Raw genomic sequence first — 24,833 nt, 5'->3', positions numbered from 1 at the left:
TCCGAGCACTGAAGTCCCCAGCGTGGCCGCTTCTCATCATTTGGTTTCCATATGGATCCTGCCCAGGTTAAACAGAAGGACAGGGCCTCTGATTTTTGGAAATTCTGTGGCCCAAACTCTGGAGTCTTAAGTAAGGAGGAATAAGAGTTGGGTCTAAAAGTAAATTTGAGATTGACTTTCTTCCCAGCCCCGGCTCCCTGCCTGTCTGCATCCTCTTGGCTTCTCCCTACATGTGTGGATAAAGGAGCTGACGAAGTGATGAGGACACAGAAATGGGCGAAGTGAAGCCCCAAATGGCTGGGCGGCCTCCAAATGGGGGGTCGGCTGGGGTGGTTTGGCCACCCTCTGATCACCCAGGCAGGCCCGCAGAAGGCGGGGGACGTGGAGGTGCCCGGGGGCGGGCCAGTGTGTGTGATAAGGCAGCCTGGTACCTATGACTTGAGAGAGGGCTCCCTGGGGGGGGTTCGAGGTGGGACGGTGGGCTGAGGCCCAGGGAACTGGAGACAAATGCATTTCTGGAAGCACCTAGGCCATTTGAAAAAACACTCTTCCTTTTTTTATAACACGAACTACAGAAATTGACAACAGAAAACCTCCTTGGCTGGTAAGAAACTCCAAAGATGCCAGCACATTCATGCAATGTATGTTTGAGACCTACTGTGTACCGTGTTGTTTGCTAGGTGCTGGGGCTCCAACAGCAGTGAGCAAAGTAGGACTGGCTCTTGCCAATAAGAAGCTTAAAATGCTTTGGGGAAAGGGGAAAACCCAAATAACTGTATTAACAAATTTAAAGTCCAGCCTGGGTGCTGGAAAGGAGAGGCTCTGAGGATGTCTAACGAGGATGTGAAAGGCGTCAGGGGAAGCTTCCCTGGGGAGCTGCAGAATGCACAGGCATGACGGGGGTGAAGGGATAGGGAACAGCATTCCAGGCAGCAGGAACAGCCTGTACAGAGGCCTGGAATGGGCTGGAGTCTGGTGTAGGTAAAAGTCTGAAAGGAGCCTGGGGCGGCTGGTACCCTGGGGGCCTGGCAGAAAGAGAATGGGTGAGAAGAGGCATTGGGGAGGGAGGGGGGCCCGACCACCCAGAGCCTATAGGTAGGGTGACCAAATGCCCCCGTGTGCTCGTCTGGAGTTAATGTGCCTCCTTTCTCTCCCCCAGAGTTTCCCTGTTTGGACCGTCAGTTACCTTGTCTCCCTTAAGAAACATGAGGGAAGTTTGGCTTTTTATCCCCAGAGCTGATAAAGGGTTTAGGGCAGGGCAGTCATCTGTTCAGATGTGAGGTTCTGGAAGCCCGAGCAGGCTGCTGCGGACAGAGGGAGTGTGGGACGAGGTGGGTGGCTTCCTCCAGGTGGCAGCTCGCCACTCTGGGAGCATTTGTAAGCTTCCCCGAGCCTCAGCCTCCCGCTTGTGAGAGGGGACAGCAGCACCCCGCTCTCAGGTGTCATAGGGTTCAGTGAGCTGTCTCTGAGCCAGGCTTGTTCCAAGATCACTGCATCTGGAATGAGGGTCAGAATGATGAGGCTGTGAGTGAGGTCTGCAACCCAGAGCCTTGAGCTGGCATCTCGACTACATCAGCCCAGTTAACACATCCTCAGAATAACCCTCATTGTTATCTCCACTTTACAGACGAAAGAACCTGAAAGACAGGGGTTGGCTTGCCCAGGGTCACTCATGGGGATTTGATCTCAACTTTCCTAGGACCCTAAACGTCGTGTTGTAATGCCAACTTCCCTGACCACCCAAAGTGCGACCCAAGGACTACCCTGGGGACTTCATCACCGAAAGGATCCTGGGCTCCACTTAGACCTCCTGAATGTTTTCTCCTGCTGGCAACGGCATCCCATTTTTAGTTGCAGTCCTCATCCTTCTCCACCTCCCGCCCCCACACAAGAGTGAGGGCCTCTTTAACCGCCCTCCATGGCAGGAGTAGACAATTCTTTGTAGCGGGACTTCTCAGAGCCTTTAAAGAGCTCATGTGCATTTTGAAATCCCTTAAGAAGCAGCGATCATATGGTGCTTCCCAGTCTTCTCTGACTACAGAGCCCTTTGGATTTTCAACCCTTTCATTTTCCTCTCGGATATCTTATTCATGGGAGGCAGTTTTCAAGACCTCAGTAAACTCCAAACCCTTCCTCTTGCAGATGGGGAAACTGAGGCCCAGGCCTTAATGGCTGCTGACTTGGTCCTGACTTTGATAACAGAGGCTTCTTGAACTCTGGACACGAGTGTTCTTGTGAATGCCCAGGCGGGAGGAGGGCGGCGGGAAGGTGGAGGAAGAGAGGAGGGACAGACAGACATACAGATGGTCTCAGGGCAGGGAAGCTGTGGGCTGGTGACTCGTGCTCTGGCTGTGGGAGGAGGGTATTGTGCTTCTCTGTGTACTTTTCCACCTTTTCCCCAAATGACTTAATTTTAGTCTTCCTGGATATGCATGGTCCTAAAAAAAAATGTGTTTAAAAAAAGCCTCAGACCTCCCTGACTTCATCTTCCCATCCTGGACGCCAGGGACTGGCTGAGTGAGTTGGACGGAAGGCTGGGCATTCCCTGAAGCCCCCGGTGGGGTGTCGGGACTGGGGCTGGGTCCCCCCTGCCCAGGGCCCAAGAGGGGCACTCCCTGGGCCCGGGAGCCTCATGGCGGCCACGCCTGACTTCCTCCGTGGGCTCCTTTGATCTCCTTCCCGGCCTCCCCGCAGGGCTGGCGTTTGCTGGTCTGACTCCAGGTGCACTGCGGGCTGCTGCTTCCCCAGCCTGACTCATCCAGCTCCCCGTCCGTGACATCACGTCAGCCTGGGAAAGCTCTGGCTTCTCCATCGTGCGCTGTCTTCTGAGCAACCTGCAGGGTTCTAAAAGTAAGATGTCCAGCCCTGCAGTTTTCCAAAGAGCCAGAGATAGTGAGGGTGAGGGTGATGGTGAGGGTCAGAGTCAAGGCCAGGGTCAGGGCAGGGGTGAGGGAAGGTCTGCCTAAAGCCAGTTATTTCCACTCCCTGCTTAAAACTCCCAGCCTCCCAGTCTCTCAGCAGCTGCACTTTCCCATGGCCAGAGGCCACCCTGCAGATATGTGCCACCGCCTGCCTGCCTCTGTGCTCCCCAAACACCTGCACCCTCTCCTCGATAGCCTCTCTCACAAGGCTTTGCACATTCTGTTCCCTCTGCCAGAACACCCTTCCTGCCCTCTAGGTTGCATCATCCCTGCTCACCCCTCAAATCCAGTGCTTTTCTTTGTTTTGCTCGCCCAGAGAACACTCAGTCAGGGTTTAATTGTCCTCACTGTGCGAGGTTCTCACAGACCCTGGACCCAGAGGTCCGTCTCTGGCTTTTTTCTGTCTTCAGTTCCCAGTGGAGCTCCTGAGACCTAGGAGGTGTTCAGAATAGGTTTTAGGAGTGAAACTCTTAGTTCCTCTGGCTGCTATAACAAATTACCACACCCTTGTGGCTTAACACACATTTGTTATTTTATAGCGCTGGAGGTCAGAAATCTGAAATGGGTCTCACCGGGCTAATTTCAAGGTGTCCCCGCGGCTGCATTCCTTCTGCAGGCTCTAGGGGATAATCTGTTTCCTTGCCTTTTCCAGCTTCTAAATGTACCTGCGTTCCTTGGCTCGTGGCCCCTGCCAGCTGTCACATCACTCTACCCTCTGCTTCTGTTCTGACATTTCCCTCCTGTCTTCTTCTGTTCCTTATAAGGACCCTTATAGTTACATGGGGCCCACCTGGATAATCTAGGATGATCTCCCATCTCAAAAGTCCTTCATTTAATCACTTCTGCAAAGTCCCTTTTGCCATGGAATGCACAGGTTCTGGAGATTAAATGTGGACATCTTGGGCGGGGAGAGGAGCATTCTGCATACCACAGAATCTGAAGCTCGTTTCCCTTTCTTTGATAGTGCGGGGGGGACACTTGGCACTGGACCAGTACATTCTCTCTTGGATTCACTCTGCCTCCTCTAAGCCCGGGGAGGGGTTCCTGGCCGGGGGTACCGATATGAAGGCTGGCCCCACGTGCTTCACGGCACTTCCGTCGGGGGCCTGCCACTCACTAGCCGGATGCTGTCTTAATGCCCCTGCTCCTCAGTTGTCTTATCTATAACATAGAGGCTGTAATTATATCTACCTCGGAAGAGGAAGGATTGGGCGAGAGAATGTCACTCAAGAGCTTGGCACACAGTAGGTGCCTAGGATGCGGTTTTGGGGTGCTAATGCCCCCCAACCACCAGCCAGGCTTCCTAGAGAGACCTTGGATGACTCAGAATGTGGTCCTTCCAAACTCCAGCTCCCTGAAGGTGATGGGCTGTGTCTGAGGGATCCCAGAGGACATGAGACTGGTTCTCAGGCTGTGATGATAAGAACATGTTCCATCACTGCCCAAGCTTGAGGCCCAGGACTGGGTTCTGCTGCCCATGTAGCCACCAGCGACCTGTGCACAAGACTCTGGTCTTGGAGCAAGTTTCCAAGCTCCTGTTTGGCTGTAGGACCCTGGATGGTTGGGCCTCACTGTCAGGTGGAAGGAGGTGTCACACCCCCCTGTCCTGTAGGGTAGGAAGGAAGAAGAGTGAAATTGGGTCCTGAGACTAGACAGGGACGGTCCCAGGAGATGGGGCAGTGGGCCCTGAGGGACCCAGGTGGGACCCACATGCTCCTGCCTCGGGAGCCAGGGGCCAGAAGGATCCGCAGGCTTCCAGTCTTGGCCACGTTTTGCTAGTCTCATGGCTGTATTCCTAAGAGCTGAGTGTGTGCAAAGCGTGAACAGTTTCTTCAGGGCTGGTCTGAGGGGGTGGTGTCCTTTGTCCTGCATGGGGCTCTTAACTACTCTGGGAGTGGGTTGTGGGTGAAGGCCCTTGAGATCACAGTCTCTAAATAGTCTCTAAGAAGCCAGAGGGGGGAAGGAAAAAAAAAAGGACTTTCCACCTTCCCACGTTGGAGATTTTAAAATACCCACTTTTCCACCGTGGTGGAATTTTCCAGAGGAAGGTCGGCTGAGATGCTGGAACCCAGGCGCGGTAACGGTGTGCGCTTCTTCCTGCTTCCCCCTGTGGGTAGGTCTCGGCCTGCTCTCATGGGTGCCCCTGGGAGGAGAAGCCCGCACTCCCCAGCAGCACTCTGCCCCAGGCTGGTGGTTGAACATTAACACCGCTCCCTGCCACGGAGTTGGGGTCACTGGTGGTTCAAACTTCCCAGAGAGCAGCGCTTTGGGGGAGCCTGGGTTTCGGGAGGGGAGAATTCCACCTTCCGGGTCTTCTGCTATTTCTTTCATCGAAAGCAGCATGAGAAGCTGGAGGGAATGCCAGGTTTGTACCCCAGCTCCGATGCCTCTTTGTGAGCTTGGAGGAGCCGGCAAAACCATCTCCACCCCTAAGAGGGGGTAAAGCCAAGCCAGCCACCTTGCCCGTGTTTGTTCCGCAGACCAGGTAAAACGTGGAACTTTGTGGACCCCATACAATCTCACTTCTTTCAGAAATAGAATGTGTTTGCTAACTTGAGACAGTATTGATGTATGTGTGTCGAGGGAAGAAACAGCCTTCAGGCTGAATTGTTGCTGAAACTCCAGGGTATATGCATATAGGCTTTGCATGCATGGGTGTCTTAACCTTAGCAAAATTATTAGCATAGTGACACCGTGCTCTCTATTTTGGGCTTAGGTTGGCCTTATTCATTCTTTGAAATACAGCTTTATTGAGCTAGAATTCACATACCACCCAATTCAACCTTGTAAAGTGGATTATTCATTGGTTGTTAGTATATTCAGAGCTGTGCTATTTGATGTTCGATCCTGTTCATCACCCCAAAGGAAACTTCATTCCTATCAGCAGCCACCCTCCCCCCATTTCCCCCTCTTGACAACTACTGATCTTTCAGTGCCTGTGGATTTGCCTCTTCTGGACACGTCATAGGATTGAAATCATACGATCTGCACTCCTCTGTGTCTGACTTCTTTTACTAACGTAATGATTTCAAAGTTCACCCACATTGTAGCTGGTGTCAGTGCTTCATGCCTTTTTATTGCCTAGTAGTATTCCACTGTATGGGCGTACCACATTTTCTTTACCCATTCATCAGCTGGTGGTTTTTAGCTGTTTCCTTTTTTTTTTTTTTCCGGCTATTATGAGTAATTCTGCTATGAACATTCATGTACAGGATTTTTATTTCTCTTGGGCCATAAAATTACTGGGTCTTATGGTAATTCTGTGTTTTACCCTTTGAAAAACTGCCATACTATCTTCCAAAGTCCCTGTATCATTTTACATTCCCCCCAGCAGTGTATGAGGGTTCCAACTCCTCCACATCCTTGTCAACACTTGCTACTGTCTGTGTTTTGGGTTTTAGCCATCCTGGTGGCTATGAAGTACTATCTTACTGTGGTTTTGATTTGCATTTCCCTAATGGCTAATGATGTTGACCATCTTTTCATATGTTCATTGGCCATTTGTATATCTTTAGGGAAATGCCCATTTGTGGAATCAGTAGCATGCTAGCTTCACAACACAGGTTCTCAGTTTGACCTCTTCCATTTTCTTGACCAAGTTGTATAAGAAGGAATTATCTCTTGATAATTTGGTAAATTTGGTAAAAATATAGTAAAAAACCGTCTGAGTGTGGGATGGGAAAGGCCTTTTGTTTCTAATTCAATTCATTAATGCATATTGGGTGACTCAAATTTTCTATTTTTTTTCTTTTTACCAATTTTTGCAATGTGTATTTTCCCAGAAATTTGCATACTACACATCCTGTTTTATAGCACCTTTTTGCTTCATACTATTTTTCTTCCTTGTCAAGAAGTTTGGGTTTATACAGTCCTTTGAAACAGCCACGTAGTGCTTGGATGCACCTTGTTTTTGCCAGTCCCTCTCAGTAGATGGTTCGTTTTCAGTTTTTCTGTTACGAGCAGCATGACTGTGTTTGGGTTCTATCTCTGTGCTGAACAAACCACCCACAACTCAGTGGCTAAAACAACAATCATTTTATTGCTCAGGAATTTGGGCCGGGCTCAGCTGGGCAGTGTTTCTACTCTTTGGAGTGTCTGCTGTGGTCATTGGGTGAAGCTGGGAGCTTGGCTGGGGCTGGAACGCCCATGCTGGGGGCTGGCTTGATCTTTCTCTCTCTCTCTGTCTCTGTCTCTCTCCCCCTTCTCAGACCCTCCTCCTTCACAGCCGCAGCCCTCCTCCCCTTCCATGTGATCTTCCTTCAGCAGAGTGGTCAAGTTTCCCCATCCAGGGGCCTGCAAAAACAGAACTGCTAAGCCTCTTGTGTCCTAGCTCTGGACATGGCCAGGCGCCCCTTCCACTGGGTCCTACTGGTCACAGCAAGTCAGATGGGTCAGCCAGCCCAGACTTCAGCAGTGGGGAGCGGACCTGACTGATCTATGGAGCGCTGCATGTGAGCAGAGATAGGAGGACTTGTTGGTGGCCGTATTTGCAGGAAAGCCTACAACACTTGTCTGATGAATTTTGGAGTCAAAGGTGAACATTGTTTGAATGGACGTATGGTCTATTGTTCCATGGATCTTGGGAGGTCGCATATGACTGGGGACAAGGTAGATAAAGTCCACATCCTAGAATTTCCCACAGTCCAGCGGAGAACGTACACCAACACATCCATGACTCGTAACTACAGCGATGCTCCAGGAGCCTTGAGAGTCTGTCACTAGGCTCGGCTCCATGTGGCTGTCCCCAGTTGCTGAAGAAGATGACATCATCTCCGTCTTACAGAGGAGGAAACTGAGGCTCCAGAATCAGCCAGCTGGCCTTGCCTGCCTTCTCCATTTTCTGCCACCTGGACTTCATCCTCCTTGAGTATCTTCCCTGCTCCACACAATGTCAGGCAAATAACACGCATCGTGCAGAATTCAACAGCTTCCTGTGTCTCTTGTCCCTTGGCAAGAGAGTGAGTTAAGGAGGTGACGGGGCTTTAAGTACTCGAGTCCTCAGGTCACACTTCCAGCCCCGCCGTATCCGGGTTCTGTCTCTTGGAAGGTTTATCGATGTGGACAGTCGGACTTACCTCTCTGAACCTCACTCTCCTCATCTATAAAATAGGAACAATGACCTGACCAGGGAACTGGTACATGGAAAGCACCTAGATGTTCAGCGATGGGAAAGGGCAAAGAATGCATTTAGGGTCCCTGGGGCCCTCCGCCTGAGCCCTTCCCGTCTCTGCTCTCACCTGGGCTGGGTCAGGGAGGCCAGCATGTTCAAGGTCGATGCAGATATCACAGAGGGCTGGTTAGTTCCTCCTGGCTGTAAGAACTGTTGGGTTCCAGTAAGATGCTCAAGGTGGCAGTGAGAAATTCCCACTTTCCCGGCCGTCAGTCTGGACTTGGCTGCTGAGTAAGTTCTCTGTTGTCCCGTTCACGTGGCCAACTTCAGGCTGGGCTTTCGATCTAAAAGCGAAGCCCGTGTGAGCATGTGACTCTCACCACCTCAACAGGGCTCTCCTGTCCTGATGCCTTCAACGAAGGCTCAGCTCTTCCCAGCACGCCTGGAACAAACTGCACACCAGGACTCGGGGGAGCGGGGCCCGTGTGTGCCTGCTGACTCACGGTGAGTCAACGCCAGCCTGCAACATCTGGGCCCCGGTGTGCCGGGCTGTAACGAGAGAACGCTGAGTATCGTTTGGCAAGGCATTCACTGTTCAAAGGCCTGATTCTGTTCCCTAAGTTACTCTTCATTGTTTTGCTGTCCGTCAGGGCGTATCCGGGTATCTGATCACATTTTCCTGCAGATCACCCTTTTCCAGCAAAGCCACCCCCCAGGTTTGTGACTTCTTGCTCTGGGGTGTGGGTGTCTCCTCCCACGGCCCTGGAGCCTGGGTGAGTGAGGGAATTGTTGTGATTCCGAGTGGTGTGTCTTCTCTCATCTGTTCATTGTTGAGAACAGCTCACTGGTTCACGGACAGTCTTGGTAACTCTCCATAGCCAGGAAAGTCATCAAGGCAAATTGGAGGTGAAGACAGTGGGAATTCTTGTCTGTAAGTCTAAAATCTGTGTGGACATCCCCCAGGTCAGTTCTGAACTACCTCTGAAAGGGCCCTAGGAAGAAGCAGCAGCAAACGGGTCATGAAGGATTGTCTGGTTGTTTTAATTCAGTTTGAACTGGAAAGTCAAGCTTAGCATCTCTAAAAAGGCTTCCCTGCTTCTCAGCCCCTCTGTGTGAGAGAGGTGGTGAGTTTCCTACAGTCACAAGGGACTTCAGCTTGGCTGGCTGGGAGACAACATACTGCCTTGTATTGTGGCTACATTTTGTTGGCCATCAGATCAGAAGTCGTATCTCGTTCACCTGCATGGCGTCGTGTAATTCAGCATTGTCTGAATTGGGTTCCGGCAATTACTGAATATTGCTTAGAAAGTGGGGTTTGGAGGGGCGTGGTGGGGTATAACCCCTGTTTCCATCTCGTGGCCCTGGTGGTGTTGTCCACGGTCGTGGAATACCCTGTCCTCCCATGGCCAAGGGCAGGGCACGGACTTGACCAGGCCACCTAGATCCTCCACCCTGAGACGTTCGGATGGGGAGACTCAAAGAGGGAAATACAGCTCAAGGTCATTCCTTTGACAGCAGCCCTGCACCCTCACGCCTGCTGTGGCTCCTGTCTGTTTCTGAGCCTGGTTCTCCACCCCTGTGTGGACTTCTTGGAGTGACTGTTAACCTCCCAGTGCTTTTCCACTCGGTTCTGAGTTAAAGGAGGTTTGAGACGCTGGCCCAGCATTACCAATTTGTTGTCTTCATGCCTCCTCTGAGTCTTGTACATATTAATGCGCTTGGTAGATGTCGAATGTGGGATGGCATACAATGGAATTACAATTGGACAAAGCTCACAGACTTGGAGATCTCCAGGCCACACACGCAAGAGTAATGGGGGTAGTTGGCGCCATTTTTAGGAGGGAGAGTTGGGGATGGGGTCACTGGGGAGGCGTGTGCCTCATCTAAAGTAGTGTCTGCTGTTCAGCTTCAGCCAAGAGCTTAGTGGCTTATATTCCAATGAGTTTGCTCTGCCAGAGGCTCTGAAATGATGACAGCTACACCTGAGTAAAGGTAGTGCCTGAAAGCCCTGGTTGCAAGCCTTGCAGGTGGCCTGGTTGGGTTCCAGCCCTGCCTCGGCTGAGTTCTAACAGTGAGACTCCGGGTGAGCAACTCTGCCTCTCTGAGCCTCACTTTTGTGATCTGCACAATGGTGCGGTTAATATGTCCCACCTCACAGAGTTATTGTAAGGACTCAATGACATGACCTGTCCCAGGGCCTGGCACACGGCAAGTGCTCAATGAATAGTCGCTATGTCTGATGATGTTTGAGCAGAGAAGATCCACTTAATTCCCAGGAAAGTTAGATCCAGGTCTGAGAGATGCTGTCAATGCCCTGGGGCAGGGGCTTGTTGGGTGCTGTTCACCATTGTACCTACTGCCTGGTGCAACGTAGGGGCTCAAATATCCTAACTGACTGTCAAAGGACTCAAAATATGTAAACTTTGAATCCTTATAAATAATCCTTATAAATAAAACTGCAAAAGATGTATTATGAAATCTTATATACTGTCTAGGAAAGTAAAAATCCATCCACCCATCCATCCACTCATCCATCCTTCAATCCATCCATCCATCCAGCCATCCATCCATCCATCCATCCTCCATCCACTACAAGATCAATTGTAGTTTTACCCATTTTGCTACTGCAAAATCTGAGGAAGAGGGACTTAAACGACTACCTCTATTACTAACGTCAGCGTAGGGGTCCACCTCCTCACACTCGGTGGGCTCGTGAAGAAGTCGCGTCATAGCGTGGGCATGAAGAGCATCTGCACTGGTGCTCGGCAGGTGGGCTCGAACTCCCAATCTGGCAGCCTCCTGGCTCCGTGACCTTGGGAAAGTCACGGTTTTCCCGTGTATTTGTTGGAGATGATAATGTCCCCACGACTTAAAGTTGTGAGAATCGAATGAGACAATATGTGTAGAACACTTGGGACAGTGCCTGGTAAGTGGTGAAGAAGCCAACAAACGTGCACTTCTGTTCCCTGAGACTTCCAGCATCGCAGAGGTTGTGTAATTCCTGGGCTCTGTCCCACTGGCACCCCCCTGACAGCTTTGAAGGGCACATTTGTGCCGGCAGCTCCCTGCGTCCTGTGTCCTTCACACCCCTCCGCCCGCCCTCTCCCCACCACAGCCACTACTCAGGGTCCCCACAGCGGGATCTCGGTCTGGTGAGCCCACTTTTGGGGACCTCCCTCCACCTCCCCCACCTCGCAAGGTCCTCCTGGCCAGCAGTGGCTGGCCGGCAGTGGCTGGCCGGCTGGCTGGCTGGCTGGCTGATGGAGTCACTGAGCCACGACCTGCTGGCCCAGAACCTGCACCTCTCTCTTCTCTTGCAGGGAGTCGGACCTGTTCCTGCTGGACAGCCGCACCCTCTGGGCCTCAGAGGAGGGCTGGCTGGTGTTTGACATCACGGCCACCAGCAACCACTGGGTGGTCAACCCACGGCACAACCTGGGCCTGCAGCTGTCTGTGGAGACTCTGGATGGTAAGTCCCTGGCCGCCGCCCCAGCTGGTGCCAGCGCCTCCTGCCGCCGTGGGCATAAGGAGGGTCTCAGGTGCACGTGCTCGTTTCCGTCAAGAGCAGGCTTCTCCTGCCCCCTCCCCAGTCAGTACTCAAGGTCTGGCCTTTGGGTCCAAAATGAATGTACCCCTTTAACGTAAGCCGATTACACAGTTGGCCAGAGCTGGATCGGGTAAGGCCTCGTTGCTGCAAGTGTGACTCCCACACCAGCGTTGGTGGCCTCCCCGAGTTAGAAGTGCAGATGCTGGCCTGTCCCAGGCCTGCCACATCAGAACCTGTGCTTTCACTGAGCCCCAGGTGACGCCTGGACATATTACATCTGACGCAGGCTCCTCAAACTTGACGTGGGACATTCTGGGGTGTCACGGGCATTGTAGGATGTTTAACAGTATCCCCCAGTTGTGACACCCAGAATATTTCCAGATGTTGCCAAATGTCCCCCGCAGGGCAAAATTGCCCCAGTGAGAACGACTGCACTGGTGCAAGGCGTTAAGCCCTTTCCAAGAGACTGAATGTGGTTCTGGGTCCCAGATACTTGGAAAATCCACTGCTCACCTGCCCTCCCCCTGCACCTGTCACTCCCCGCCGCTCATCCATCTTTCCTGGGACGGGCAGAGGGAAGGTGAGTGGGGGACTAGGGTAGGCCTGGCGGTGCCAATTTCTCCTTCCCCGAAGTGTATTACTTACGGCGTGGGGATGGTTTTAGGGTGAGTAACTTCTTCCTTACACCAGTTAAAAAAAAATTTACAACAGGTAATACATGCCCAGGCTCAAAATTCGTAAGTCACAGATGTTTCAGTGGTGAACAGTTTCCCCCTGACTTCCTCCCCCAGCTGCTGACTTCCACCCCCAGGGGCAGCTGTTTCCACACACTGGATCTCTTTCTTCTCAGAGATGCCTTCTGTGATCTAAGCGATTACTCGCAGATTCTGCTTCTCCGTTTTTTTCCCCCTCCCACAAATACCGGCCTAGTACATACAGTGTTCTTCACCTTGCTTTTTTCGTCTTGGAGGTTGGTCCTTTTCAGTCTTCAAAGAGCTTCCTGACTCTGTAAAGGCTGGCATGTTTTTGTGTACGTGTGGAGTGAAAATGGCTGTGTCATTCACCCGCTGCGCGACTTTAGACAACTTCCCTAATGTCCCAGAGCCTTGCTCTTCATCTGTGACACTCGGGTAATGAGAGAGCCTGGGCCACTGGGTTGTTCTGAGATTGAGTTAGTACGGGAAGAGTTTAACAGGTAGTGAGTGCCCTAAGGCTCAAAGGAATCCCCTGGGCTTCTTGTTAAAATAGAGATTCTGGTTCAGCAGGTCTAGGGCAGAGGGGAGCTGCAGGTCGCAACGGCCCCCAGGTGATGCAGAGGCTGTGGGTCCCCGCACGGTGCTTTGAGGAGCGAGAGCTGAGAATGGCTCATGATACACGTGCCGTAACGAGAGTTGTTGTTGCTGCTACCACCAAAGTGACTTATCCAGTCCCCTTGGGATGGACATCTAGGTGTTTTCCGGTCTCCCCGCCTTATAAACTGGGGCTGCAGCAGGAAACCCCAGTGCCCATGTCCTGGGAGACTTGGCTGAGTGTAGCTCTAGGAACAGTTCCTGAAAGCAACATTGTTAGTCTGTGAGTTTAATCGATGTTGTCAATTTACCCTCCTGCAAGGTCCGTCCATTCACACCCCCACCGGCGGTGCATGGGGACACCTGTGTCCCCTTCTGCATCAGGACACGCCCTCGGACTTACCTGTCTGCTAACCCAGTAGATGCCACACGGGACCTTGTAGCTTTGCTTTGCTCTTCTCTCTTCTGGGCGAGGCTGAGCCCTTGCTCACCTGAGCTGTTTACTGTTTCCTCCCTGTGCCCCCCTCCATCAGTCTCCCCTGCCCATTGTCCAGAAAAGGTGTCGGTCTTTTTCCTTTGTATTTTAGGGACATTTGGCCTTTTGTGATTTGAGCTGCAAATACTGTCCCAGTTTTAAGTTTTTCTTCTTACTGTCATTCATGCTGGGTTTTGCCAAGTGGATTTAGACAATGTAGATACATTTTATGATTTTTTTCCCCAGCATTATCCGCCTACGGGCACGCGCTATGTGGGAGGGGGCCACAGAGTTGAGGACCACACTTGTCTTGTTTCCAGTCTGGACTTCTTTCCACTCTTCTCCCCCACAACCTCCCCTGACCAACCTTCTTTTTTCCACACCCTTGACACTTTATAGTGGGTTCTAGAAGGTGCTGGAGTTTTCCATTGCTCTATACCAGGTTGTCTGGTGGACCAAATTCAGCCTCCAGCCTGTTTTTTTGTGCCTGTGAGCTAAGAATAGTTTTCACATTTTTAAATGGCTGAGATAACTTTTTTAAAAAGAAGAGTATTTTGTGACACATAAATTTATATGAAATTCACATTTTGGTGTCCATAAATAAAGTTTTATTGGTACACAGTCCCCCTTATTGGTTTATGTATCACCTAGGCCTGCTTCTGTGCTATAACAGCAGAGCTGAATACTTGTCACAGAGACACTGGCCCACAAAACTGAAAATATTATTTTCAGAAATACTATTTACAGAGAAGGTTTGCAACCCCTGCTCTATATCAGAATTTCCCAAATCATATTCCGTGAAATGTCAATGGGTGTCCCAGGGAAAAGGGAGGGGTTCCTGATCAGCTAAGTGTGAGAAATGCTAAGTTAGATAAACTAAGCAGGTTTTGCTGCAGGACTTATCAGAGCCTTTATTTTGCTGATGTCCATTGTGACTCCCCTGATAAGGTATACGGCGTAGAAGAATTCCAAACTTATTTGGCAATAAAATCATTCAATTCTTCTTTATCCTTAAAAGCACCTATGGGACATTCTTTTTTAATTGAAGTATACTCGGTTACAGTGTGTCAATTTCTCGTGATGCAAATGAGGCTAAGGGAGACTTGATTGCTCTCTTCAGAGCGACTTGTTTCCCTGAACTTGTGGATACTGGCTTGACCTTCCAACTTGACCGCAATAGGTCCTGTGTTCTTCTGTACTACCTGCCTTCTGCCTCGGGGTGGCCCAGGTTTGTTTTTTCTCTTAAGTGACTCTCAGCCCAGTGTTGGACCTGCCGTCTACCTTTCTCTCCTACAGTCAGGGTTGTTGGGCCTCTCTTACCTCCAGCTTCTGATCCCCCTCGAGGCTGTGGCCAAGGCTCAGCGTTTATGGAGGTAGCACAGCCTGATGGTGACAGCTGGGGCTCAGGAGCTGGCCGGACTCCCCAGGTTCAAATCCCAGCCCTGCTGTTTCTAGCCACATGACCCAGAATGAGTCACTTAATGTCCCTCATCTGGAAAATGGGGTTAATAATAGTTTCTACCTCCCAGGGTGGTTGCGAAGGATTAGATGAGCTCATGAGAGTGAAGAGCTTAATTGCTTCATGTGTGGCAGCTGCTAAGCACAGAGTGCGTGCTCTCTGCCATTGTCTCCTGTATCCTCGGCACTACCAGTCTCTAGGACAGGGGAGGAAACTTTGAGGCCTCTGGGCGGCGTTGAGGCTCCATATTCTGACAGGTGCCTGGGACCCCTCTCCATCCATGGGGAGCGTAGCTTAGTGGTCGCAAGATGCTACCTAGAGTCAGGGTAAAGATTAGATGTTGACTTGGTGCCCCATCTCCTCCCCTCCGAAATAAGGCACGGGGGCCAGGCACGGATGCTGCCACCCTAGGACCCGTTTGTCCAGACGCTGTGCACGCTGAGACGGCAAGTTTGGTCTGGTTGCCCTGGGTCAGGGAAGAACCACCCACACAGACCATCAGGGAGGGGCAAAGTATACAATGACCAATGGGGCAATGTGAAGTTTTGGATCTTTTGGGGGATGAGATAAGAAGCAAGTGAGCCCAACGTTTCTGAGACCACAGGCTCCTGGCTGGGAAATTGCTTCCCTTCATGGTGTTTCTTCAGCATGGTGTCCGTCAGAATCCCCTGGCAGGCACATTGAGCGAATTCCCCGGCTCCACCCCCAGACCCACTGATGGCGAGTCCCTGAGGATGGGTCCAGGAATCTGCCTTTTCTCACAACCTCCTTGGTAACTCGGGGGTCTGGCCCAGTGATTACACGCTGGCAAGAGTCATGCCCTGAGTTTTGGGGGACCCTGTTTATAAGATGGTGCCCCGGCTGCCCAGCTCCATTCAGGTCTAAAACCTGGGGTCTAAACCTTTTCATGTTGGATGCCTACACAGGTGAAAAACCAGCAGGGCCTGCTGGGGAGCCCATGGATTCTGGGGTCTGTTAGCCCATGGAATCTGGGGGAGCCCATGATTCTGGTGCGCATATACTGTGTGGCAGCCCTGTGTTGCCTGTAGAGACAGCCTGGTCCCTACCCTGGGACCACCCACTAGCATTCACATAAACTCAGTGAGCGTCACTGCCTCTTGACAGCACCTGGAGAGGCCGAGTACCGGGTGTGGCACCCATGCCCAGCTCCCGGTGCCCCATCTGGGAGGGGAGGAGACGGGGCACTGAGTCAGGGGTGCAGCATCTTGCAGCCACAGGACGGCTGCCGGACTTGCAGCCAGGTCACCTCTCAGGCCTCAGTTTCCCCACCCGTACGATGGGCGTGTTAATGATGGTGGTATGGGTGAGCTTGCTTCCATCCTAGTGAGCACAGCCGTCACAGACCTTCTTTCCTGATGTTTGGCGCGGGGTGCAGTGACCCCAGCTCACCGGGTCTCCAAATGCCGCCTGAGACCACCCAGGAAGCCTGCATCTGCTCTGTCTTCCTCCAGCTGCGGCCCTCCTGTGAGTCAACCCTCGGAGCGGCCCGGCTGGGGCCTCTGCCAGCCTGCGAGCCTGTGCGGGGAGCAGCCCATGAACTCCCCAGGCACCCGTGGCTCGTCTCATCTCCGAGGACCGGACGCTGCAGGAGGGAGGGCCAGCGTCCGCTTGTCGTTCCTTGTACGGGAGACAAGGAGAGGCAGCCCCTGCCCTTCCCAAGCCACGCAGGCTGCACTCACCGCCCCCTGACCCCAGGGGCGTGGGGAGAGGGGAGAAGAGGCACCCTGAGTGGAGGGGACCCTGACACCAGAGTGGAGCACGCACCCACTGGCAAGGGGGCTGTCTCAGTGGTGCCCTTGAGGGCTGAGCCCTCGCTGCAGGCTGGGCCCTGAGCTCAGACCCTGCGGCAGGACCAGAAGGGGACAGGCTAGCGGTTCCCGCACAGACTCCAGGACCCAAAAGCCCGGTACTCCTCGGGGCGGCCTTGTGTGATCTTGGGCGGTTGGCCCAACCTCTTGGTGTCCTGTCGCTTCCTTTGTTCCTCAGGCGTAGTTACGCCCCTGTCTGTGCCCGTGGAGGTGAGGTCTTGTTATTGCTGTTACTAATGGGCTTCATTCTCACAGTGACCCTGCCCAGGGAGCACGTTTGCCATCACTGGCATCTTACAGAGAGGAGACCGAGGCCAGGTGGGCCAAGCAACTTGACTGAAGGTACTCTGCTCCCAGGGTAGACCTGGGCTTCACTGAGGATTCTGACTCCGGACTTGCTGGTTGCTAGAAAGCCTTTCGAGGAATGTGGTCACCCGGACCACACTTGGGGGGCAGTATGTAGTATGCAAGCCCCTGCTGAGTACACAGCTGGGCACACAGCTGGGCCATCCAGACCGAGAGCCCAGGACCCTACAGCATCCTGGCTCCTGCCTGGCTGTTCTCTCTGCGTCCCCTTTCCTGGGAAGGAAAGAGTTTACAAAAGGACCCAGAAGACAGTGGGCTTCCCACAGGACTAATGGAAGGAACCAGAGTCACACAACTTGGCCAGGGGTCCACCCTCCATTCAAAAATATTAACAGTTAGGTATGTGACCACGTTGGTATAATGAATATAATCCTGGCTGGATTAAAAATTAAAATGTTTCTCCAACCCTAAAAAGTTCATGTTTTGTCTTCTGATTTTAAGAGACATTAGAACGTTTTCATGGGCCCCCAGAAGTACCATGGGCCTGGCACTGTACCTGATGGACAGGTTAGCTCCAGGCCTGCATCCCAGCCTGGGGAGTGATGACGGACCCTCTCTGCCCCAGCCCCACAGCGGTCAGAACCCAGTTCCTACGGTCAGGAGCCTTTTGCCCACACTGAAAGCACATTTATTCACTCAACAAACATTTGAGTGTAGCTATGAAGGCCAGGAATTGTCGTAGGCACTGGGGCTGCGGCATGAACAGGACAAGGCTTCTGCTGTCACGTTCTCATATTCTCAGGAAAAGGCAGACAGTGAGGGGCCCCTGTGTGGCAGGTCAGGGATGAGGCCATGAAGACAAGTTCTGAGGTTCCAAGGACTGCTAAGGAGGGCTTCCTGCTCCCTCCAGGTTAACGCACCCGGTTCCTGGTGCCGCCTTCCATCCCAGAGCTGCGGGAGGTGAAGACTGCCTTGGGCTGGAGGCTCATCTTTGCAAACATAGAAGCACCTAGTCATTGGTTCCCAAGACGAGGACTCCAGCATCTTGTCCTAATTTACAGTTTACAGGGTCCCCCTCCTCTCCCCCGTCCACAGAAGAAATCACCTGAAGGCTCAGGAGAGCAACACCAGTCAGCCCTGCCTCCGATCCAGGAAGACGATCTGGTGGCCTCACTTCTCCCCCTCACACTTCCTCGCTGGCAGCCTCCAGCTGCTGTTCGACACCCCCCAAGCTCCAAGCCCAGGGGGGCCCTCCCCCTCCCCCCCCACTCCAGTCTCTGCCTCCGGGCGTCTGTGTGCGAAGAAGGCCTCGGGCTTCTCTGCTGGGGCGCGAGAGCACGTATTCCTGTTCTCCGTCATTCCAGATGGGATCAAATGGGATTGCAAGGCATTTAAAGGATTGAGGGCGGATGCTGTGCAAGTGTGACACTCGGCCGCAGCAGCTGGGGACGGGACCCAGGAGTGAGCTGTTCACCCACGGAGGCTGCAGACACTAAGCCCCATAAAGCTGGGGTTGGCGAGCGATCCTGCCTGCGGTGCAGCTGGCTCCCAGGTGCCTGCGCCCTTGGGATTGCTTCACATCCTGTTTGTCCAGAAGCCAGAGCAAGAGAGCAAAGAAGCAGCCTGTGTGACCCAGAGGCTGGGATGCGTCCATCAGGGCCAGTGGGCAGTGGCAGCTGGGATGGCACTGGGTAACTGGGCCAAGTAGATGTCACAAGTATTAACTACATTCTCACTTGTCACTTAGGCCTCGGTCCATCGAGAGAAGTGGCTGGAATTAATGTATTTTGCACAATTAAGGAGGAACATTCTTATGCTGTGGGCCTCCCAGGGGCACCTGATGGCGCTAGGCCTGGAAAACGAAGAACCCACAAGAAAATCAAAATGCCACCCACTCTGTGGGCAAGTTGCATCCCCTCCCTTCCCAGGAGGCTCCCGTTTGTGCTCCCTGCCTGCTCCTGGGGCTCTTCTGGGCTGGGCGTGCTGTTTCTGCTCAGGCCACCAGGGGCCTGCCAGTGGCGGCTCGTCCCTGTCCGCAGCTCACTTCCTGGAGTCCTGCCTCCACGCCTCTGCCCCCCGAGGCTCACCTCTTGGAAGGACTTACCCTCTGAGCCTCAGTGGACCCTTCCTACCTTTGGAGGCCCCGTAGGTGGCCCATGTCTATGCCTGGGCAATCTCTGACCTCTGCCCTCCATCCACCTTGGCTCGGCCGAGGTTCAGTGGTCAGGTTCATAGCCTCGAGCCAGCTTTCCCCTCTGTAAATGTGGGATCAGTAGTCCCGCCTGAGGAGCGGTGCTCGGGGTGGGCCCAGCACAGTGCCTGGTCCAGAGCAACACTCAACAGCGGTGGTTTCTCATCTTTGTTGGGAACCAGCAACAGACAGAACCAGCTCTGCCAGGAATACTTTCATTGGCAAATAATAGTTAAGACGTTTTATCTCATGGGGACGTTTATGGTTTTCTTTACCCGTCTGGAAGTAAGCAGATCTGGGATTGGTTAGAGCAGAGGTCAGCAAGCTTCTTCTGTAAAGTGGCAGATGGTAAATGTTTCAGGCTTTGTGGGTCAGACCCTCTGTGTCAGGGTTCTTTGATTTTACCGTCAGAGAGGCTGTAAATATGTGCGTTAAAGCAGCCGGGTAAACGTGCGCACGGACGTGCAAGGCTCTGTGCCAATAAACCTTTATTTGCAAAACCAGGCAGTGGCCTGGGGTTGGCCCATGGGCTGGAGTTTGCCAGCTCCTGGGTTAGAGTGTTAACAGCAGTCCAGACTTTCCCTACTCGGTCCCCCATGTTGAGTGTGTTGGCTTTGTGTCCTGAGACTCATGGCAGTTGGCACGAAGGTCGCCTCCCCGGGCTCAAGCCTGGAGGAAGGGACAGTGGGCTGGAGAGAGGAAGTTCTCTTCTCGTGTCTGCCTTTCTAGGGAGGAAGGCATTTCTGACGTGCCTGAGCACCCATCCTGGAAGGAGCTGCAGGGGAGGCTGGGCAGGGTCGGATTTCTAGCTTCCTTGGGTGGAGGAGGACCCGGGGCGGGGGCTGGGCGCGCTGCCGGGTCTGCCTGCCTGAGCGCCCCTCGGATTGGGCCTTCTCTCCATGCTGGAGTGAGCCGAGCCGGCTCCCCAGCGTCCCTGGCCTCTTCGGAGAGCAGGTGTCATGATTCAGGCGCAGGTGGACACCCAGAGTGTGCAAGACTGGGGGCAGCAGGCCACGCACAGGACCTCACTTCCGCTTTACATTACAGACACGAAAATGTCGGTCCGCTCAAAACCCTGCCGTGACTGTGTCTCGTGATAGTCATGCTTCCCCCAACTGGGAGCAACGCAGACATCCTTCAGCAGGGGAGTGGGTCCCCAGCTCCGTGCATCCCCACCAAATACACAGCCACCGGAAGGAGTGGCCCGTGTAACAGGCAGCCCCACGCGTGCATCTCAAAGACACGCCGACACAAGTGCTGGGAGTCCGTTTGTATGAAATGTCTAGAAGATGCAGAATTGTAGGGATGAGAATAGGTCAGTAGATGCTGGAGGCTGGGAGTCCGGGGAGAGGAAGCATGGTGAGAAAGCAGGTTTCTCCCCCTGGGCACTGTGCACATTTTTGTAGGGGCGGCCCATGCCCTGCAGGACCCTGGGCAGCGTCTCTGGCCTCCGTCCACTTCGACGCCAGGAGCACCTCTGCCCCAAGTTGCAAAAACCAAAAATGTCTCCAGATGTTGTCACATGTCCCCCGGGGGGCAGGCTCACCCCTGGTTGGACGCAGTGAGATAAAGCAGCACAAGGGAATTCTTTGCGGGGTGGGAGCCGCTCTGTATCCAGATAGAATTGGTTACCTGAACCTCTGCGTGTGTTAAAACTGACAGATCTGTATACCAAAAAGGTCTATTTTACTATATGTTAATTTGAAAATTAAAGTTTAAGAAAAGCCAAAAAAACAGAAACAGAAGCAAAACACCCTGCAGAGAGGCCAGCCATGAGCTCTCCTAAGGACAAAGCAATCAGCGAAGTCATTACTTGCCTGCTGGGGGACTGCGGCCTCCCCACCACAGCGGCTGCAATCTGTAGAGGGGTCAGTCCCCACCAGACGTCGGGAAAAGCTTTCTGTCCTAACTTAAGGAGCCCCTCCTGGCAGATAACTAACAGGTTGGCCGATTAAATTTGAATTTCAGGTAAACGACAAATAGTTGCTAACCTGAGTATGTCTCACTTATTGTAAACATTAGTCATTTGTCTGAAATTCAGATTTAACTGGGCATCCTGTATTTTTATTTACAAAATCTGACAACCCCATCCTTGAGCAAATCTTCAGGTTTTTCTTTTTTTTTTTTTTTTTTCACCTATCAACCCTTGTCTAGAACAGAAAACTTTTTCAACTTTCCCAAAGATACAGACCAATGTTAAAATATTATATATATCTTTTCTTCCTGCCTAGATTGAGATTCACCCTCCTCAGCCCCTCTGCCCGATACATTTGGCCTGGCTCCCTGCTCAGCATGCTTTGCCCTGGACGTTCGGATACAAATAATCACAACAAATACTTGCAAAGGCTAAGTAAAGCCTATATGTTGTAGCATCATAAAATGAAAAGGAATTCCTCTCCCAGCCAATCCACACGTCCTCTCTCCCAATATAACATTTTTCTGCCCTTTGTGGGGGTATTAAAACAAAAATAAACTTTACGTAAGTCCATATCCACACATGTTGGTATATGCTTCAAATTTCTTTTCTCCCATGTGTACTCACACTGTCTCACGCTCTGCCCTTCACTTAGCAGTCCTTCCTTCTGTCGACCGCACAGGAGCCTGGACCAGTCTTGTTCCCTTCGTAACCCCCAGGACTGAGAGCTGTGCTGGGCTCAGGGCATGTGCGCCGGGAACGTTTGTACATAGATGAATGGATTTTTTAGGTGGCTGGTTGGTACTTCATGGCATGCCCCCTAATTTAATTATCTCGTCTTGATACAGCAGCACATTGCCTCTGGGTTTTGCAGTGAAAACCTTTGACCTCAGCGACCTAGGTTTGCATGTCTGTCTTGCCTGGCTTACTTTAGGGAGGGTGTATGTAATGCCTGGCTCTTGACCTGGGACGTTTTGCCTCCCAGGGGACACCTGGCACGGCCTGGAAACATTTTGGGGGTGCATTTTTGGGAGCAGCCAGGGATGCTGCTGCAAATCCTACGGTGCCCACGGCAGCCTCCCAGAGAATCGCCATCGAGCGCCCAGTGCCCAGCGGAGAGGCCGCCTGCGTCTGCAGTCGCTTGCTTGGTGAGCGTGCTTTGGACTCAGTCTTAGAGCCCTCTACTGTGCGGGGGCCGCAGCTGAAGGGGACCGTCCCAGCCCTGAGCTGCTGAGCTTTTGGAAAAGTATAACATGTGTGCAGGGCCCAGAGAGGCTGCCTTGAGCGCTGCGGGGTCCAGAGGAGGGCCCAGTGGGAGGGGCTCTTTTCTGCACCCCGGCTCGGCCCCCTCTTTCCCTGCCCTGTCTGTTCCCCACACACCAGCTCACGCGGGCCTCTCATCACAGAACTCTGGCCGCGTCCCCCTGCCAAACCCTCCGGGGCTGCTGTCACACTAGAACATGATCCAAAGCTCCGCCCCCCCAACCCTGACAAGGCCCCATATGACCCAACCTGTGACTGGCTCCCCCTGGGCCCGGAGTCTGTCTCCCTCCCTGGTCAGCTCGTGGGGGGCTGTAGCCCTGTTCCAGTGTACCCAGCACGGGGCCTGCACACAGTGGGTGCTCCTTAAACAGTTGTTGAATGAACTAATAAGTGAATAAACAAGTTGGTTGTTCACGCTGGGACAGAAGAGGATGAGGCCAAGGAATTTCCAGATGCGAGGCTCCTCTGCGGCCACAAGAGATGAGATCAATATGTTTTGCTGACGAGGAAAGATGTCCGCAGTCTATTGTGTCAAAACCAGGTTTATGTGAAACATGGGGACAGCATGATCCCAGCGACGAGGAATTGCTCGCACGTGTTACTGTGTGTCTGTGCGTGCACGACGGGGCTGACTCCGTGAGTGTGTGACCAGCACAGGACCGGGATCTTAGGGCCCCGAGCTTGGAGTGATGCTCTGCTGTTGCCGTCTTGCAGTTCTTAATAACTTTTGGTCAAGGGGTCCTGGGTTTCCGTGGTGCACAGGGCCCTGAAGATTCTGCAGCCAGTCCTGGTGCCTGGGGGTGCCTGGGCATGGCTGGGACATTGGTCCGTCTTCCAGAACCCCGCATGGGCTCTGTGCAGGAGGACCCACTCTCTTCTCCACACTTAGCTCTGTTTGCAGGTCCCAGGTAGTGTTTTTACAACGCTGCTACCCCAAGAAGAAGCCAGGGGTGGGGATCCCAGTTCAGAGCCTTTCATTCCAAGTTCTTCCCAACGACTGTAGTCACATATTGGACGTCTTAAGGAATACCGGGGAGGTCAAGTTCAGCCTGGGAGAAAGTTATCTCCTCCCCACCCCTGACTGGCTCTTTGAGATGTGGCCCTGGGCCAAGGGGGCCTCTGAGCTCACATGCAACCCCCACCTCGTGTTGGAGAACCTTGACCCCCGTTTTAGCACGTGGGGCAGCCCAGGAAGGAGTCTGGGCGTGTTCGCAGCACCAGGACACACTGCTGTCATAGCTGAGAACTCAGGCTTTGGCTTCTGACAGAGCAGGGCTTGAATCCTGGCTCCAACACCGACCTGCTGCAAGGCCTTCATCATGGGAAGAAAAAAAAATCCAAATTTTCTCTTTGTAAAGTCTGTCTCCCTGGTGGGGCCGTGTAGGGGCTCAGGTGGGCTGTGAGTGCTCTGTCCGCTGTTGGCCCAGGTGTTCGTTTATTTAGGAAATGGTGCCCATGAGGCCATGAGGGCCAGGCACTGTGATCGGCATCCTCACTATTGTAAAGAAAACTGTCCCCTAGGGTTTGGTTGGTGGCTCATCCCTACCCCCGTTTCTTTATTTACTTTAAGAAGTTAAGATATAATTCCCATGATATAAAATTCACCATCCCAAAGTGTACCATCTAGGGGTTTTTGTGAATGAATGAACAGCATTCACATTGTTATGCAACCATCCACTGTCTAATTCCAGAACATTTCCATCATCCCAGAAAGAAACTTCCCACCCATGAGCACTCACCCCATTCCCTTCCCTCCCCTGGTTCCTGGCAGCCACTCTTCTACTTTCTGTTGCTATGGGCTTACTTTTTCTGGACATATTGTGTGACTGAAATCATACGATAGGTGGCGTTCCGTGGCTGGGTTCTTTCCCGTGGTGCGATGCTTTCAGAGTTCATCCGTGTGGTAACGTGTGTCCGTACTTCATTCCTTTTTGTGGAGAAGAATATTCCATTGGATGGATGCACCTCATTTTGTTCATCCATTCATCAGCTAATGGACTTTTCGGTTGGCTCCACTTTCTGGCTGTTGTGAACAATGCTGCTGTGAACACTTGTGAACCTATGTTCTTCGTTTTCTTGGATACATATGTGGGGCAGGGAGGGGTTGCTGGGTCACATGAGAACTCTGAGGACTTGCCAAACTGTTTTCCAGAATATCTGCGCCATTTTTTTTGTAACCCCACCAGCAGTGTATGAGGGTCTGACTTTCTCCACATCCTCACCGATCCTTGTTTATTGTCTGCCTTGATTTTAGCCAACGCAGGGGGAGGGAAGTGATATTTTGTTGTAGTTTCTCATATCCCTGTTTTCCAGTTGAAAGTGAATCTCTGTTGTGGTGACGGTTAGCTTTTGTTTGCCCTGAAAGCCTTGGTCTTTTCTCATCCTCGCTGACAGGAGAGGACTACTCCGTACCTTGCCTCTGAGGCGCCTGCTCACTGCCAGGCCCAGGATGCCTTGCAACCACGTCCCCTAGTTCTCAAGCCTCTAAGGAAGTGGTGAGAACAACCCTCAAATGGCAGTTCAGACTA

General features: G+C 52.6%; 1 protein-coding gene across 2 annotated transcripts in view; it reads left to right on the top strand.

The window, feature by feature from the left end:
* Nucleotides 1-24,833, top strand: part of BMP7 (bone morphogenetic protein 7) — an 87,381-nt gene that overhangs the window by 46,333 nt on the left and 16,215 nt on the right. For both annotated transcript variants that reach the window (XM_006186158.3, XM_032461424.1), the window contains exon 3: nucleotides 11,352-11,500. In XM_006186158.3, the coding sequence (XP_006186220.2) occupies nucleotides 11,352-11,500 (149 nt within the window). The remainder of the gene's footprint in view (nucleotides 1-11,351; nucleotides 11,501-24,833) is intronic.

This window comes from Camelus ferus, chromosome 19 (genome assembly GCF_009834535.1).
Source record: "Camelus ferus isolate YT-003-E chromosome 19, BCGSAC_Cfer_1.0, whole genome shotgun sequence".
Lineage (NCBI taxonomy): Eukaryota > Metazoa > Chordata > Mammalia > Artiodactyla > Camelidae > Camelus > Camelus ferus.
Note: the sequence above shows the minus strand (reverse complement) of the source record. Positions and strands in the feature narration are given on the sequence as shown.